This window comes from Taudactylus pleione, unplaced genomic scaffold (assembly GCF_031769625.1).
Source record: "Taudactylus pleione unplaced genomic scaffold, aTauple2 ptg000019l, whole genome shotgun sequence".
NCBI classification, from domain to species: Eukaryota; Metazoa; Chordata; class Amphibia; order Anura; family Myobatrachidae; genus Taudactylus; species Taudactylus pleione.
The window spans coordinates 20,070,423-20,086,211 of NW_028284421.1; the positions used below are offsets into that span (position 1 = coordinate 20,070,423).

A 15,789-nucleotide genomic window follows, 5' to 3' on the forward strand; every position below is an offset into this window, starting at 1 on the left:
CGTCGTCAGGTTGACCAGCATGTTCCGTAGATAGTCGGGGTCGGCAAGGACCCAGCATGCATGCTCATCGCTGGTCCTTGCCGGCTATCCATTACACGACTTTGTGAACAATGTGACCAAAACCTCCTGGTTTTAGACCAAATAATTATAACTTCTTAGGAGGAGCCCATCGCTGCAATGTATAAAGTAAAGTGATTGCTAATGCGATCACATTATATTCTTGTTTCGGGAGCCGGCAGTGTTATGGGGCATTAGTTGTCCTGATGACCACTCATGCTCAATCAGCCACTGCCATGGAGGGTGAGTTGCTTGGTTAATATCATAAATAGCAGCCACCTTAGAAATCTCTGATATCTGCTGTGATACCCTGCTAGATACATTCAAGGGATACTGCAAATTTGTGTGTATCACCCATAAATTACCAAATTTCCTGTTGTAAAATAGGCCCCTTAGTATCAAATATGAGGTAAGAATCTTAGAGCTTTACCATTACGGGTGCCGGACTATAGATAGACAGTAAAAAGGTAGACAATGTCTAGATCACAGGTTCTCAAACTCAGTCCTCAGGACCCCAAACAGTGCATGTTTTTCAGGTCTCCTCACAGAATCACAAGTGATATATAATCCACCTTTGGATCTTTTAAAATGTGTCAGTGAGTAAGGAATACACCTGTGTTTCTGCTAAATGACCTGGAAATCATGACCTGTGTGGGGTCCTGAGGAACGAGTTTGAGAACCACAGGGCTAGATAGACACCAAATGTTAGACAGTCAATAGGTCCGCTGGGACAAAAGGTCAACAGGGACGACACACTAAAGGTTGAAATGTAAAAGGGTCGACAGGTACAAATGGTCGACATTGTCAAAAGGTCGACATGAAAATTGTCGACACAAACATGGTCTAAACATATTTTTTTTTTAGGGTTAGGCAGTTACCGGAGGGTTAGGATTAGGCACTTACCCCGATGGTTAGGGTTAGGCACCAGGAGGGAGGATTAGGCACTTACCTAAGGGTTAGGGTTAGGCACTAGAAGGGACGGTTAGGGTCAGGTACCTGCCCCGATGGTTAGGGTTAGGCACCAGGAGGGAGGGTTAGCACTAAGAGGAGGGTTAGGGTTAGGTTTAGGGTGACGATTAGGGCTAAAAAACAAAAAAAACATGTGTCAACCATTTTTGTGTCAGCTATTTTCATGTCGATCTTTTGACCCTGTCAACAATTTGTACCCGTCAACCTTCTTACATGTCGACATTTAGTGTGTCAACCTTTTGTCCCTGTCGACCTTTTGTCCCAGTCGACTTTCTGACTGTTTAACATCTGGGGCCAAATGTAATAGAGTGACAGTTTAGAAAATGTGAGAGAAAACTCTCACATTTTAAACAAAGAATGTAAGCTCTTACAAGCAGGACCCTCTACCCTCTTGTTCTTCTCCCTACTTTACTTTCATCTACTTCTTAAGCTGCATACACACACAACGATTTTTTTAATGAACGATTTTAGTAAACGATTTTTTCCCTTGCTAAAATTTACTAAAATCGTTTACTAAAGTTGTTCATTTACTAAATGTCATGAACGATTTTTATGAACTACAAACGATTTTTGCATATTCCCTTAATGAAAATCGTTGAGTTGACAAGTCTGACTGAACTACAAACTACAAACGACAAACTACAAACGTGAACGCGCATGAACGATAATCGTTTGACTCAGAAAGTGAACGATTTTTGCAAACAATTATCGTTAAATGATATCGTTTAACGATAATCATTAAAAAAATCGTTGTGTGTGTATGCAGCTTTACTCCCCACTAGGGAACCTAACACTTGGTTGCTTAAGCTCTGCTGCTTATGTGGGTGCTATGGTCGCTAATGTAGCAATGTATATTATCCATGTCCGTGTCCTGCATTGTATTGCACTGTATTGTATTGTACTGTAAGTCTTTGGTCCCCTATTTGTTTATATACTTTGTAAGGCGCTGCGGAACACTTGTGGCGCCATATAAATAAATAATAATAATAAACTCAGCAAATGTAATAAAGTTTCAGAATATGCAAACTTGCATGTTTTTCAGACTCAAATACAACTGGATCAATGTAGTAGTGCGAGAGTTTTACTGCTAAACTCACATTTTCTAAACTCTCACCCTATTACATTTGGCCCGTGGTGTTCAGTGGCAAACGCAGGATTTCTAGATGGGGGTTTCCAAATTCATGATTTTAGAGTGAGTGTGGCCAGTCCATGAAGAGAGCATAATTACCACTTATCAAGCTTTAATATGTGTCATAAAAAGTGTATTGTGTGTCATAATTCCACAATATACAGGACCATCGATCACATGGCTGATACATGTCAAAAGATCCACAGGTGGTGCTTTTTATTTAATTTATGTTATTGAGAAGAACATGCAGCGCTAGTAAAATTCCATTATATTACTATTTCTATTGTGGTCATGGCGTGGGCTGGGGAGGGGGGGTTTCCAGGCAGACGGAAACCCCCCCTGCGTTTGCCTATGGTGTTTATCTTGACATTGTCTACCTTTTTACTCTCTATCTGTTAATCCACACCCATCATTACAGACATACCTACTGTACCTATAGATTTGAAGACAAAGCATATGGGTACTTATCATCTTACACAAAGCTCATTTTTGATAGTAGGTGAGCCACTACCTGGTGCGCGTGCCCTTGTTATCAGTCATTAATTGATCCATCAGCACTAGGGGTGTAGTGAGGGTGGAGCAGGCAGAGCATGTAAACCGTGCATCGCTAGACAAAAGGGGCGCTACAAGGAGCAGACTTCCCATGATTTTAATCCCCTCACATGTAGTGTGACTGGCTTCCGGGATCGTGCACCTTAAACCTCAGGTCAAAACATTTATGTGGTGAAGGGTGAAGTGCCACTGGACCTGCGCATGGCCTGTTGCCATAAAGAGGCAGCGCGCGGCCATTATATTTTCACTGGGGGGATCACAGCTTTTCTTCTTCACATGCTTTGCTCCCTCCACTTAGTATCATCACTTCCTGACCACAGTGCTGCACCTTCCCCTGTTTCCTTCACATGACAGTTAAGATAAAGTTTTTAGCTTTTATGTTTATACTTATAGTTGAGCCCTTTAAAGAATGACCTACTTACAGTATGTGTCTGTCTTGTGCAACAATAGAAAGTAAACCCCCAATAAGGTCTGTGTTTTCCAGTGCATTTGAAAGATTGTCTAATCTACGTTCTTTGCTTAGTACATTGGCAAACTCCACTGCCACTGATGGACCAGTTGCTTCTATTTACCGCAGATATTTCCTGTGGTTCTGAACCCTTGGTCCTCAGGACTCCAAACAGTTCACATTTTCCAGGTTAACTAGCAGGTGTACAGGTGTAAGACAAACTGTCACATTTTAAAGACCCATAGGTTACCTAGAAAACATGAACTGTTTGGGTTCCTGAGGACAGAGGTGCTAATTCAGCAATGCACGCTAGTGCAATGCTGAACGCAGTTTCCCGATTATCGGTAATCTGTGCGTGTGCGCAGGACCCGTTCTGCTCATGTGCAGAACGGGTCCTGGGTGATTGCAGCACCTGTTATGCATACTTGCCAACTCTCCCTCATTGTCAGGGAGACTCCCTGAAATAGTAGCAATCTCCCTGTCTCTCTGAAGAGTCTAGTAATCTCTCCAATTGCGCCATACCCCCTTTATGAAGCTGTTATAGTAAAAAACAAAAATAGAGATATATACATTCAAATGGGATCATTAGTACCATTTCCCTGCATTGGTTATTATAAGACACAATGATCCATATGGCTACATGCATTTTTTGAAATGTATTAGTGTGTTTTCATCAACAAATAGATCGTACTAACTGCTTTGGGGCTCGGTTATGACACGCCTCCCAGATGTAGCAGTACACGCTCACTTTAACGTGCACTCATACTGTAGGTGTTGCTTTAACAATCTCCCTGAAATTATTTTTCTAAAGTAGGCAAGTATGCTGTTATGCCTCTGCAAGATATCTCTCTCTCTCTCTCTCGGCTCTATTTATTAACATTATTTTTAGTAAAATAAAGTGAAAAGGGGTGTTTTCACACCCTTTTCACATTATTTTCATTTCACCTAAAGTTACTAAAGGGCAATTGGAGTAGAATTCGTAAACTTCTACTCCAATTCCTAATTTTCACATAATTTAGTAAGCAGATCGCATTTCCCATAATTGTAATATAAAATGCGATCTGCCTGAGATTTACTAAAAATAAAATGTGAAAAAATACTTGGGGAAGCCCTGTGATAATAACGCCACCTTGAGGTGGCGTTATCCAGGCTTTCCCCCGTTTACCGAACTCCTGCTCTGCTCTAACTGGCATAGCAGAGCCGGAGCTGGGTCCCAGTGGTCCGCTGTGTGGTCTAAATAGACCACAAGCTGATCACTGCAAAAAAAAAATAGTAAAGAAAAAAAAAATAATTTACTTGAGCCTAGGGGTGGTGATCGGGGCTCCGGTGATGTCCTCCCTCCAGTCAGCTGGTCTTCCGGCTCCTGCACTGTGAGCCTGGTCAGCTGCTGCATTAAACAGCTGACCGGGTCACAGTGCAGGATGGGAAACCAGCTGACCGGAGTCCCAGAGGGAGGACATCACCAGAGCAGCGATGACCTGACCATAAAGTAAAAGTAAGGGGGTGGGGTAGCGGCGGCCGGCCAGCGCATGCACGGAACCTTGTCACAGTATTTTTTCCGAAAAATACAGTGATAAGGCTGAGGTGGGGATTCGCAGGGACAGAGCTAGCTTTATTGCAAGCTCTGTCCCTGCAAGGGATTTTTAATAAATCCCTGTGATATTTCCTGAATTCGCAATGTGAATTCAAGTGGAAATATTACACTACAATCTGCATTTAAGATATATCTATCTATCTATCTCAGGATAGTACAACTATTCCACTGAATCATTCTGCACATATTTAATGATAAGGATAGGTGGATTTCAGAGCTGCATTAAGGCAAAACAATGAGCTCCCCATAGATGTGCTTACACAATAAATAAATAAATAAATAAATATACAATACTGTGCAAAAGTTTTAGACAGGTGTGGAAAAAATGCTGCAAAGTAAGACTGCTTTCAAAAGTGGAAGTGTTAATAGTGTTAATAGTTTATTTTTAACAATTAACATAATGCAAATTGAATGAATAGCAGAGAAATCTAAATGAAATCAATATTTGGTGTGACCAGCCTTTGCCTTCAAAACAGCATCAATTCTTCTAGGTACACTTGCACAAAGTCAGGGATTTTGTAGGATTATAGTTAGGTGTATGATTAACCAATCATACCAAACAGATGATAATGATCATCATTTTCATATGTAGGTTGAAACACAGGGACTGATTCACTACAGAACGCAATTCTGCTCATACGCACGCACAGCAGTTGCTAATATCTGCGGTGCTATTTAAATGCTTGCATTCACATTGCGTACGTTGTCAGATATAAGGACGCCCACTTCCACTTACCAACATCCGTATACTAGGGGAACATAGAGAAACAATCGGTAACATCGGACCCATAAGCACACTTGCACAAGCACTGACCTTACTCAGAAATTGCTAACATCCACGCACACTATCAGTGCTATGGCTGCTTATGGCCACACAGTGAATAATGTATGCACACCCCTGCAACGGCATTGAAACGCACTGGCACACCTGTGTTCGCATACGCATGCGCAGGACGCAACAATCGACAGATTGCATGCGTATTAGCAACTGTGTTCCATAGTGAATCAGGCCCACAGTCATTAAATGAAACAGAAACAGCTGTGTAAGAGGCTTAAAACTGGGTGAGGAACAGCAAAACTCTGCTACAAAGGTGAAGTTGTGGAAGACGGTTTCATGTCACAGGTCATACACCATGGCAAGACTGAGCACAGCAACCAGACACAAGGTAGTTATATTGTATCAGCAAGGTCTCTCCCAGGCAAAGATTTTAAAGCAGACTGAGGTTTCAAGATGTGCTGTTCAAGCTCTTTTGAACAAGCACAAAGAAACAGGCAATGTTGAGGACCGTAGATGCAGTGGTCAGCCAAGGAAACAGTGCATCAGATTAAAGACACATCATGCTTACATCTCTTCAAAATCGGAAGATGTCCAGCAGTGCTATCAGAACTTTCAGAAACCAGTGAGACCCAGGTATACCCATCTACTGTTTGGAGAAATCTGTCAAGAAGTGGTCTTCATGGAAGAATTGCAGCCAAAAAACCATACCTTCCACATGGAAACAAGGCCAAGCGACTCAACTATGCACAAAAACATAGGAACTGGGGTACAGAAAAATGGCAGCAGGTGCTCTGGACTGATGAGTCAAAATTGTAATATTTGGCTGTAACAGAAGGCAGTTTGTTCGCCGAAGGGCTGGAGAGTGGTACAATAATGAGTGTCTGCAGGTAAGTGAAGCATGGTGGAGGCAGCGGTGCAGCCAGTGCATTGCACAGGGGCCCGCTGTGGTGCAGGGGCCTACACCCGCCACTAGTGTCCCCAGGGCCCCACAAGTGTAGGGCAGACCACAGTGAGTAGCGGTCTGCCCTACACAGAAACAAACACACAGTGTTTGTCATAGCAGCGCAGCCAGCCAGCCAGCCAATGAGAGTCATACAGACTCTGATTAGCTGCTGCGGCCTTCCGGCTCCCCCCCCCCACAGCGGGTGATGGGAGAGACGTCATGACGTCTATCCCATAGTGCAGAGCGGGCCGGTAGCAGCGGTCGTCTTTTGTCTTTTGTGAGTATGCATTAAAGGGGGCTGCTACTGGGGCACTGTATAAAGGGGGCTGCTACTGGGGGCACTGTATACAGAGAGCTGCTACTGGGGGCACTGTTTAAAGGGGGCTGCAACTGGGGGCACTGTATAGGGGGCTGCTAATGGGGGCACTGTATATGGGCTGCTACTGGGGACACTGTATAGGGGGCTGCTACTGGGGGCACTATATAAAGGGGGCCTGCTACTGGGGTCACTGTATAGGGGGCTGCTACTGGGGGCACTGTATAAAGGGGGCTGCTACTGGGGGCACTGTATAGGGGGCTGCTACAGGGGACACTGTATAGGGGGCTGCTACTGGGGACACTGTATTGGGGGCTGCTACTGGAGGCACTGTATAAAGGGGGCTGCTACTGGGGGCACTGTATAAGGGGGCTGCTACTGGGGGCACTCTATAAAGGGGGCTGCTAATGGGGTACTGTATAGGGGCTGCTACTGGGGCACTATATAAAGGGGGCTGCTACAGGGGACACTGTATAGGGGGCTGCTACTGGGGACACTGTATAAAGGGGGATGCTCCTGGAGGCACTGTATGGGGGCTGCTACTGGAGGCACTGTATAAAGGGGGCTGCTACAGGGGACACTGTATAGGGGGCTGCTACTGGGGACACTGTATAAAGGGGGATGCTCCTGGAGGCACTGTATGGGGGCTGCTTATGGGGGCACTGTATAGGAGCTGCTACTGGGGGCACTGTATAAAGGGGGCTGCTACTGGGGGCACTGTATAAAGGGGGCTGCTACTGGGGGCACTGTAAAAGGGGCTGCTACTGGGGGCACTGTATAGGGGGCTGCTACTGGGGGCACTGTATAAAGGGGGCTGCTACTGGGGGCACTGTATAGGGGGACTGCTACAGGGGACACTATAGGGGGCTGCTACCGGGGGAACTGTATAGGGGGCTGCTACTTGGGCACTGTATAAAGTTGGCTGCTTCTGGGGACACTGTATAGGGGGCTGCTACTGGGGACACTGTATAGGGAGCTGCTACTGGGGGCACCGTATAAAGGGGGCTGCTACTGGGGGCACTGTATAAGGGGGCTGCTACTGGGGGCACTGTATAAAGGGGGCTGTTAATGCGGGAACTGTATAGGGGCTGCTACTGGGGCACTGTATAAAGGGGGCTGCTACAGGGGACACTGTATAGGGGGCTGCTACTGGGGACACTGTATAGGGGTTGCTACTGGGGGCACTGTATAGGGGGCTGCTACTGGGGGCACTGTATAAAGGGGGCTGCTACTGGGGGCACTGTATAAAGGGGTTGCTACTGGGGGCACTGTATAGGGGGCTGCTACTGGGGGCACTGTATAAAGGGGGCTGCTACTGGGGGCACTGTATAAGGGGCTGCTACTGGGGGCACTGTATAAAGGCGGCTGCTAATGGGGGAACTGTATAGGGGCTGCTACTGGGGCACTGTATAAAGTGGGCTGCTTCTGGGGACACTGTATAGGGGGCTGCTACTGGGGACACTGTATAGGGAGCTGCTACTGGGGGCACCGTATAAAGGGGGCTGCTACTGGGGGCACTGTATAAAGGGGGCTGCTACTGGGGGCACTGTATAGGGGGGCTGCTACAGGGGACACCATAGGGGGCTGCTACTGGGGACACTGTATAAGGGGCTGCTACTAGGGGCACTGTATAAAGGGGGCTGCTACTGGGGGCACTGTATAAAGGGGATGCTACTGGGGGCACTGTATAAAGGGGGCTACTAATGGGGGAACTGTATAGGGGCTGCTACTGGGGCACTGTATAAAGGGGTCTGCTTCTGGGGACACTGTATAGGGGGCTGCTACTAAGGACACTGTATAGGGGGCTGCTACTGGGGGCACTGTATAAAGGGGGCTGCTACTGGGGGCACTGTATAAGGGGGCTGCTACTGGGGGCACTGTATAGGGGCTGCTACTGGGGCACTGTATAAAGGGGGCTACTACAGGGGACACTGTATAGGGGGCTGCTACTGGGGACACTGTATAGGGGGCTGCTACTGGGGGCACTGTATAAAGGGGGCTGCTATTGGGGGCACTGTATAAAGGGGGCTGCTATTGGGGGCACTGTATAGGGGGGCTGCTACAGGGGACACAATAGGGAGCTGCTACTGGGGACACTGTTAAAAGGGCTGCTACTAGGGGCACTGTATAAAGGGGGCTGCTACTGGGGGCACTGTATAAGGGGGATGCTACTGGGGGCACTGTATAAAGGGGTCTACTAATGGGGGAACTGTATAGGGGCTGCTACTGGGGCACTGTATAAAGGGGGCTGCTTCTGGGGACACTGTATAGGGGGCTGCTACTAAGGACACTGTATAGGGGGCTGCTACTGGGGGCACTGTATAAAGGGGGCTGCTACTGGGGGCACTGTATAAGGGGGCTGCTACTGGGGGCACTGTATAAAGGGGGCTGCTAATGTGGGAACTGTATAGGGGCTGTTAATGTGGGAACTGTATAGTGGCTGCTACTGGGGCACTGTATAAAGGGGGCTACTACAGGGGACACTGTATAGGGGGCTGCTACTGGGGACACTGTACAGGGGGCTGCTACTGGGGGCACTGTATAAAGGGGCTGCTACTGGGGGCACTGTATACGGGGGCTGCTACTGGGGGCAATGTATAAAGGGGCTGCTAATGGGGGCAGTGTATAAAGGGGGCTGCTACTGGGGGCACTGTATAGTGGGCTGCTACTGGGGACACTGTATAGGGGACTGCTACTGGGGGCACTGTATAAGGGGGCTGCTACTGGGGGCACTGTATAAAGGGGGCTGCTAATGGGGGAACTTGTATAGGGGCTGCTACTGGGGCAATGTTTAAAGGGGGCTGCTACTGGGGGCACTGTATAGGGGCTGCTACTGGGGCACTGTATAAATGGGGCTGCTGCTGGGGGCACTGTATAGGGGGCTGCTCCTGGGGGCACTGTATAAAGGGGGCTGCTCCTGGGGGCACTGTATGGGGGCTGCTAATGGGGGCACTCTATAAAGAGGGCTGCTACTGGGGGCACTGTATAGGGGGCTGCTACAGAGGACACTATAGGGGACTGCTACTGGGGACACTGTATAGGGGGCTGCTACTGGAGGAACTTCATAGGAGGACTACTACTGAAGGCATGAATAAGGGGAATACTACTGAGGGAACTACTACTGGGTGAACTGCAAAGTGTGGTCTACTACTGTGGGCAATGCATAGGGGGGGTCTACTACTGGGGGCAATGCATAGGGGGGACCACTTCTGATGGCACTGCATAGGGGGACCCAAAGCATATTTTTGCACCTGGGCCCACCACTCTCACTGGGTGGAGGTTCCTTTCAAGTTTGTAGCAAAAAAAAGGGAAATTAGTACTGTAGCTCAAGGCACTTAATGGAGATAATCACATAAAATGTAAATAGGAACAAATCTTTCTCACTCCACGCAGCTGTTCCAAAATGGTTGCTAACCAAAAAAAACATACACTAAAAAATCAATGAACAGCGCTGTGGATAAGAAATGATAAATCTGCAAATGTGTCCAATAAAATACACAATTTACTTAAAATGCAAACCTACAAATTTCATTTAAATATAAAGAATCAGATGCACATGTGACACAGTAATGTGAATTGTATCAATATAGCATATACAAAAGTGTTACAGCATTACTGTAAGACTATTATACTTTCACTTAAAATTTAGCTGGAAAAAAAGTATATAAAAATTTGTATATCACAAGCACAAATAAACCTCCTTAAGGTGACTGGATACAAAAATAAAAGTCTGTATAAAAAACTCAACAGAAACCCTCACAGCCGCGTCCAGCTGAGGGTGTCAATATCTTAATTGAAGTCCAGTAGTCAGTTAAATTGCTAGCACCTTATACAAAATATAGTGAATATTCCATGCGGGCATGTGAGGAGTAGCAGCTGCAACACTGCAGAGCGACTGTAAAGAAAGGAGAGTGATGGAGGATTAGAGGGGATGTATTCTGAGGGAAGGAGCAGGGTGATTAAGGATAGGATGTGGCTGGTGTGTGATGGAAGGAGCAGAGTAATGGAAAAGAGGATCGGGCCAGGGTGTAAGGGAAGTAGCAGAGTAATGGAGGAAAGGCTGGGGAAGGAGTGTGAGGGAAGGAGCAGAGTGATGGGGGAGATGGGAGAGATGTTGTGGCTGGGGGGTTGGGTTGGCGCTCGGGATGCCGGTGGTCAAAATCCCGACATCGGCATCCCGAAAGGGTTAGGATACTGATACCTGTCAGTAAGTATCCTAACCCTACCTCTGTGCACCCTAAACCTAACCTCCCCTCTAGTGCCTAACTCTAACCCCCCCCCCATAGTCCCTATTCCTCCTCCCTCTAGTGCCTAACCCTAACCCTCCCCCTAGTGCCTAACCCTAACCCTACCCTTAATCCCAATACTTACCATCGGGATTAAGCATTATTATCTTTTCCAGGAGTTTATAAAATGAGGTAATATTCATTTTCCATGTCTCAAAGTTGCATTATTTAAAAAACAAACAAATTTTTTTTGTTGTGTGTGGGTATTTTTTTCACTTCACCGTGTCCACACATGCTGGCAATGTACCCCCCGGCACAGTTTTGTACTGTGGGGGCACTGTAGCATGGGTTTGCTCCAGGCATCATGGCTCCACCCAACACCTCTGATCAGCACTGTATCTCAGGGCCCCATTCAGATGTGGATGCTATTTTGATGTTCACACAGTTGAAAGATTATCAGAGGACTGCGTATGTGTCTTAGGGCCATATTCAATTAGCGGCAAAAACTGAAGTTTTTCACCAAAAAATTGCGATATTTTCGCCAAAAAACAGGCGAAAACGCAACTGGCGAAAAAAAACTGGAGAAAAGTTTTCTCCATCCCAGACCAGGTGAAAAAAAATGCAAAATCCCTATTTTTGGCTAAAAATGTGGGGATTTCTTTCAGAACCCTCTGATAAATTTGTCAAAAAAAATTTTGGAAGTTGCGCACTTTGGCGAAAAAGTACAGCGCAAATTTTGGGTAAAAAAAAAACAGTTGAAAATGGTTTTAATGTATTGGGTCTGATTTTTCAGTGGGCGGTATGGATGTGTGAAGTGTTTTAAACATCGCATGTGGTCGCAGCAGGCGTTTTTATATGGTTTTTAAAATTGTGCTTTACGACACGAAAATATACTGGCACCCATTTTAACGTACCCCCAATTTACGTGGAACAGTAATTTCCTGGAAAAAAAATTACTTTGTATCATTTTCAGCGTTTTTATTCTTTTTCACCCAAAATTGCGCGCTCGTTTTTCGCCAAAGTGAGCAATTTACACATTTTTGGGGGGTAATTTATCATCAGGGGGGTGTCCAAAGGGTTCTGAAAGAAATCCCCACATTTTTAGCCAAAAATAGGGATTTTGTATTTTTTTTGCCTGTTCTGGGATGGAGAAAACTTTTCGCCGCTAATTGAAAACAGCCCTTATCCACAATGCGTATGTGCAGTGATTAAATTGTGATCAAATCTGACTATGGTTGTAGCGAGGACAGACAGGGGCCGTTTTATGGGGGGTAACAGGGGGTGGAGACAAAAATGCAGGCATGTCGAGACCATATTTGGGGCATGTATCCAGGGCTGCCATCAGAAATTGTGGGGCCCGGGACTGAAAGAATAGGCAGGGCCCCCCTCCTCTCCATTATTGAATGCAGTCTGTGCGCCCTTCCTTTTTATTTGTATTACCTCACCCCCCCCCTTATTGAATGTAGTCTGTGTACAGGCCCTGCATCATCACCTCACCCACCACCCCTCGTTAGTGAATATATTCTGCGCATGGCAGGCCCTGCATCTTTATTTTTATTACCTCACCTCCCCCCATTAGTGAATTTAGTGAGCTAGTGAGCGCAGCAGGCCCTGCATTTTTATCACCTCTCCCCCTCCTGCCCCCCTGGTAGTGAAGTCTGTGAGCAACAGACATCTCTCCCCCTCCGCCCCCGGGTAGTGACATGTGTGCGCGGCAGGCCCTGCATTTTTATCACCTCACTCTCCCCCATCCCCCTGCTGCCCAGACATTCCCCCACTTACCTTATGGATCCGGCAGCGGCTACTTCCTCCACGGTCCACCAGCACTGCAGACGCACTCCTCTTCTTCCGCAGCTCTCCCTACACTGGCGCGCCGTTACGTCGCGCGCGCTGATGCCAAAACAAGCTTGCGGACCGGCAGCCAATCAGGAGCAGCCGCTACGGCCGCTCCTGATTGGCTGCGGTTCCGCAACCTCAAGTTGGCTTGCGGCCTCCCTGCTCCTATCTCTCTCCCTGCATCATTTGCTGCTGCAGCGGCGCTGCTATCCGGGCCCCCCTCCGTCTACCCTCCCTCCGGGCCCGGGACTCGAGGCCCGGCGGTCCCCCCCTGATGGCGGCCCTGCATGTATCTGCCTACATTTGCAATCCCATATGCAGAAAATATGGTGCGAGTGTCTAATTTCCCGCCATCATTCTGCGTGACCATAAGGTTTCTCATATGGTTGATTATCGAAGGATCAGTGACCACCACTGCATATTTGTACACAATTGCTTGGTTCTGCTAGGCTGCCAGTGGGTGTCTCAATACACTTGTAGGCGGCTGTAGCACTAGCTTATTTTCGCCCGGTAACTGCGCACAAAATCGTAGATGCTAATATATCTGAATCAGGCCCGCAGTCTCTTAAGAAATGCAGTTAGTTGACAGAAGTGGATTATCCCTTTAGATCAGTTATATATTATCTAGAAGGTGTACAGTAAACACATGTGACTGAGTCAAGGACGGCCCACAACGCTGTCCGTGTACCCATGTTCTTTAATACCTCCCCGGAGTCGCACGTTGGTAGAGGCAGCGCTGTACAAATCACTGGGAAAATGGAGCAGCGGCCATTCTCCTGGCAATTTGCACATGCGCAGTAGAAAAATCACAGAGAAAATGGCCTGCACATGTGGAGTAGACTCTGGCACATCGCAAGAGCCTACTCCTTGAAGCACCAACTATTGAGATGGGGCCCGGATGGAGACTGTGCATGGTCTCCCTCCTCTCTTAATACACCCCTGCTTTAGATGACATCATTGCAACAACAAAAGTAAAACTGTAAGAACCTTTTGTATCCCCTTCCTGATTGTTCTTCTCCCTTTGTTTTTCTGTACACCTAATCCGCAATTAAGACTACAATTAATACACATTATAAAAAAAAAAAAATTAATTTGTTTCTTAAAAGATCTGAACATCTAAAAATGTTAACAAAGGTTATACTTCTTTTGTAGACTATGGCGGTGTAGTACAAAATCACATGGTGAGACTTCTGACCTACCTTCCAGGGACACCTGCAGCTGAAATTATACAAACTCCTGAAATTTTATTTGAGATTGGAAAAATTGAAGCAATTCTTGATGAAAAATGCACAAAGGTATTAAAACTAGAACTCTATGGCCTCTCTCTCTCTCTCTGGTATACAGTATTTACTAAAGGTTGATTTGTGAGTCGATTTTTATGTTGATGTTAATCAAATGAAAATGACTCAAAATTTACTCTATAAATTTCTGGCCAAATCTCTTACTATCATGCGATATAGGTCGATTTTGGAATGTGCACTTCAAAATCACTTACAATATTATCTACAAAATTGACAAACACTTCTTTATGTACTTCTATTGGCCAAAATATACCACATGCCCTGTAAGCATCAGAAAAACATTATAAAAAGGCTGACATACATACACCCAAGCAAATTGAAAGGGTGTTTTGTGGAGTGAGAGGAGGGGGGAGTGTTTAGCAGGAGAGTGGTGATTTCATATAGGTGCTTAAACAGTCATTTCTAAGACTTCTGTCCTGACAGTTTCTGTATTGTTATTGTCATTTTGGAGCTTCTCTTATTTTTTTGTCTTTTCTGATTTTTTATTTATGCTTTGATAGTGTTTCTGTGTGTGTGTCTGGGGAGTGTGTGTGTTTAAGTTTTGTGTTAGTTTTTAATTGTAGTTTGTGTATTTATTTTTCTATTTGTTATTGAGACTGGCAGGGGAAGAGATGGAGGTGGAGGAGAAGGAACCATTTGGTGAGGATAGTGTGATGGAGGAAGCATAGGGCCAAGACTCCGATTTGGGACAAAATTAAACATGGCCGCAATGTCAGGTTTAACTTTGAGGAGAATTGTGTGTTGGTAAACTCCTTGTTGTCTAACTTTGAGGAGTTACTTGTCCGTTGGGCTCAAAAAAGAAAGCAGGCCATGTCACATGGCAGGCAGCTGTTGATGCAGTGAATACTTCTGGGCTTTTAAAACACGACGAGCACCAGTGTGTAAAGCATTTTTCAGACATCCAATGCCGTGTCAATTCCAAGATGGCCCTGGAAAGGCACTCTACATGCAGCCCTCGGGGAGGGTCACCTGTGGAGGTGGATTATAATGAGTATGAGGAACGGGTCAAGGGAAGTATGCCGCAGGAGCTGGTGTCAGGTGTTAACATGCATGCCACAGTGCTCCACATGCTTGTGTCTCCTTTTATAGGAATTATATTTAAGTTTCTACCAATAGAATGATATTTAGAAGCTAAAAGTACCTGTTTTTAAACAGTATATTTATTTGGAGATATTTCTGTCGATTTTGTAGCTGATTTTAAGTAAATTTTCAATCCGACTGTTATTAAATGTAACATTGGATCTGTATTTTTTCTAAAAAATCATAAAAACAGCTAAAATCACATAAATTGAGCCTGTTTTCATTCAATTTTGACCACCTCACAGCTCACAATATTGATTCTTTCTTTTAGTTAAGGGCTTAGTCAGCCAGCTAGCTGGATACAAAAGGTTGCATCCAGCTAGCTGGCTGACTAAGCTAAGTTAGTGCAGTGGGCGGCACTAACATGTGGCAGTTCAGCTTCGAACATGGCACAAAGTGGTATTGCAATTGTAGACAGGATGGCAGTTTAATAAACTATACGACCCCTAGGAATTTGAAAAACCAAGAATGTTTTCCTTAACTAGGTCAGAGGCCCGACGGAGTTGGAATGTTTATGGACTGAAGACAGGGAGAGGACGGAAGGATTGATTCGTTTTTAA

The 15,789-nt window shown here is 45.9% G+C and overlaps 1 protein-coding gene across 2 annotated transcripts in view; it reads left to right on the top strand.

The window, feature by feature from the left end:
- LOC148540392 (hydroxylysine kinase-like) overlaps positions 1 to 15,789 on the top strand; it is a 118,437-nt gene that overhangs the window by 68,240 nt on the left and 34,408 nt on the right. For both annotated transcript variants that reach the window (XM_088445822.1, XM_088445828.1), the window contains exon 3: positions 14,001 to 14,143. In XM_088445822.1, coding sequence (XP_088301948.1) covers positions 14,001 to 14,143 — 143 coding nt within the window. The remainder of the gene's footprint in view (positions 1 to 14,000; positions 14,144 to 15,789) is intronic.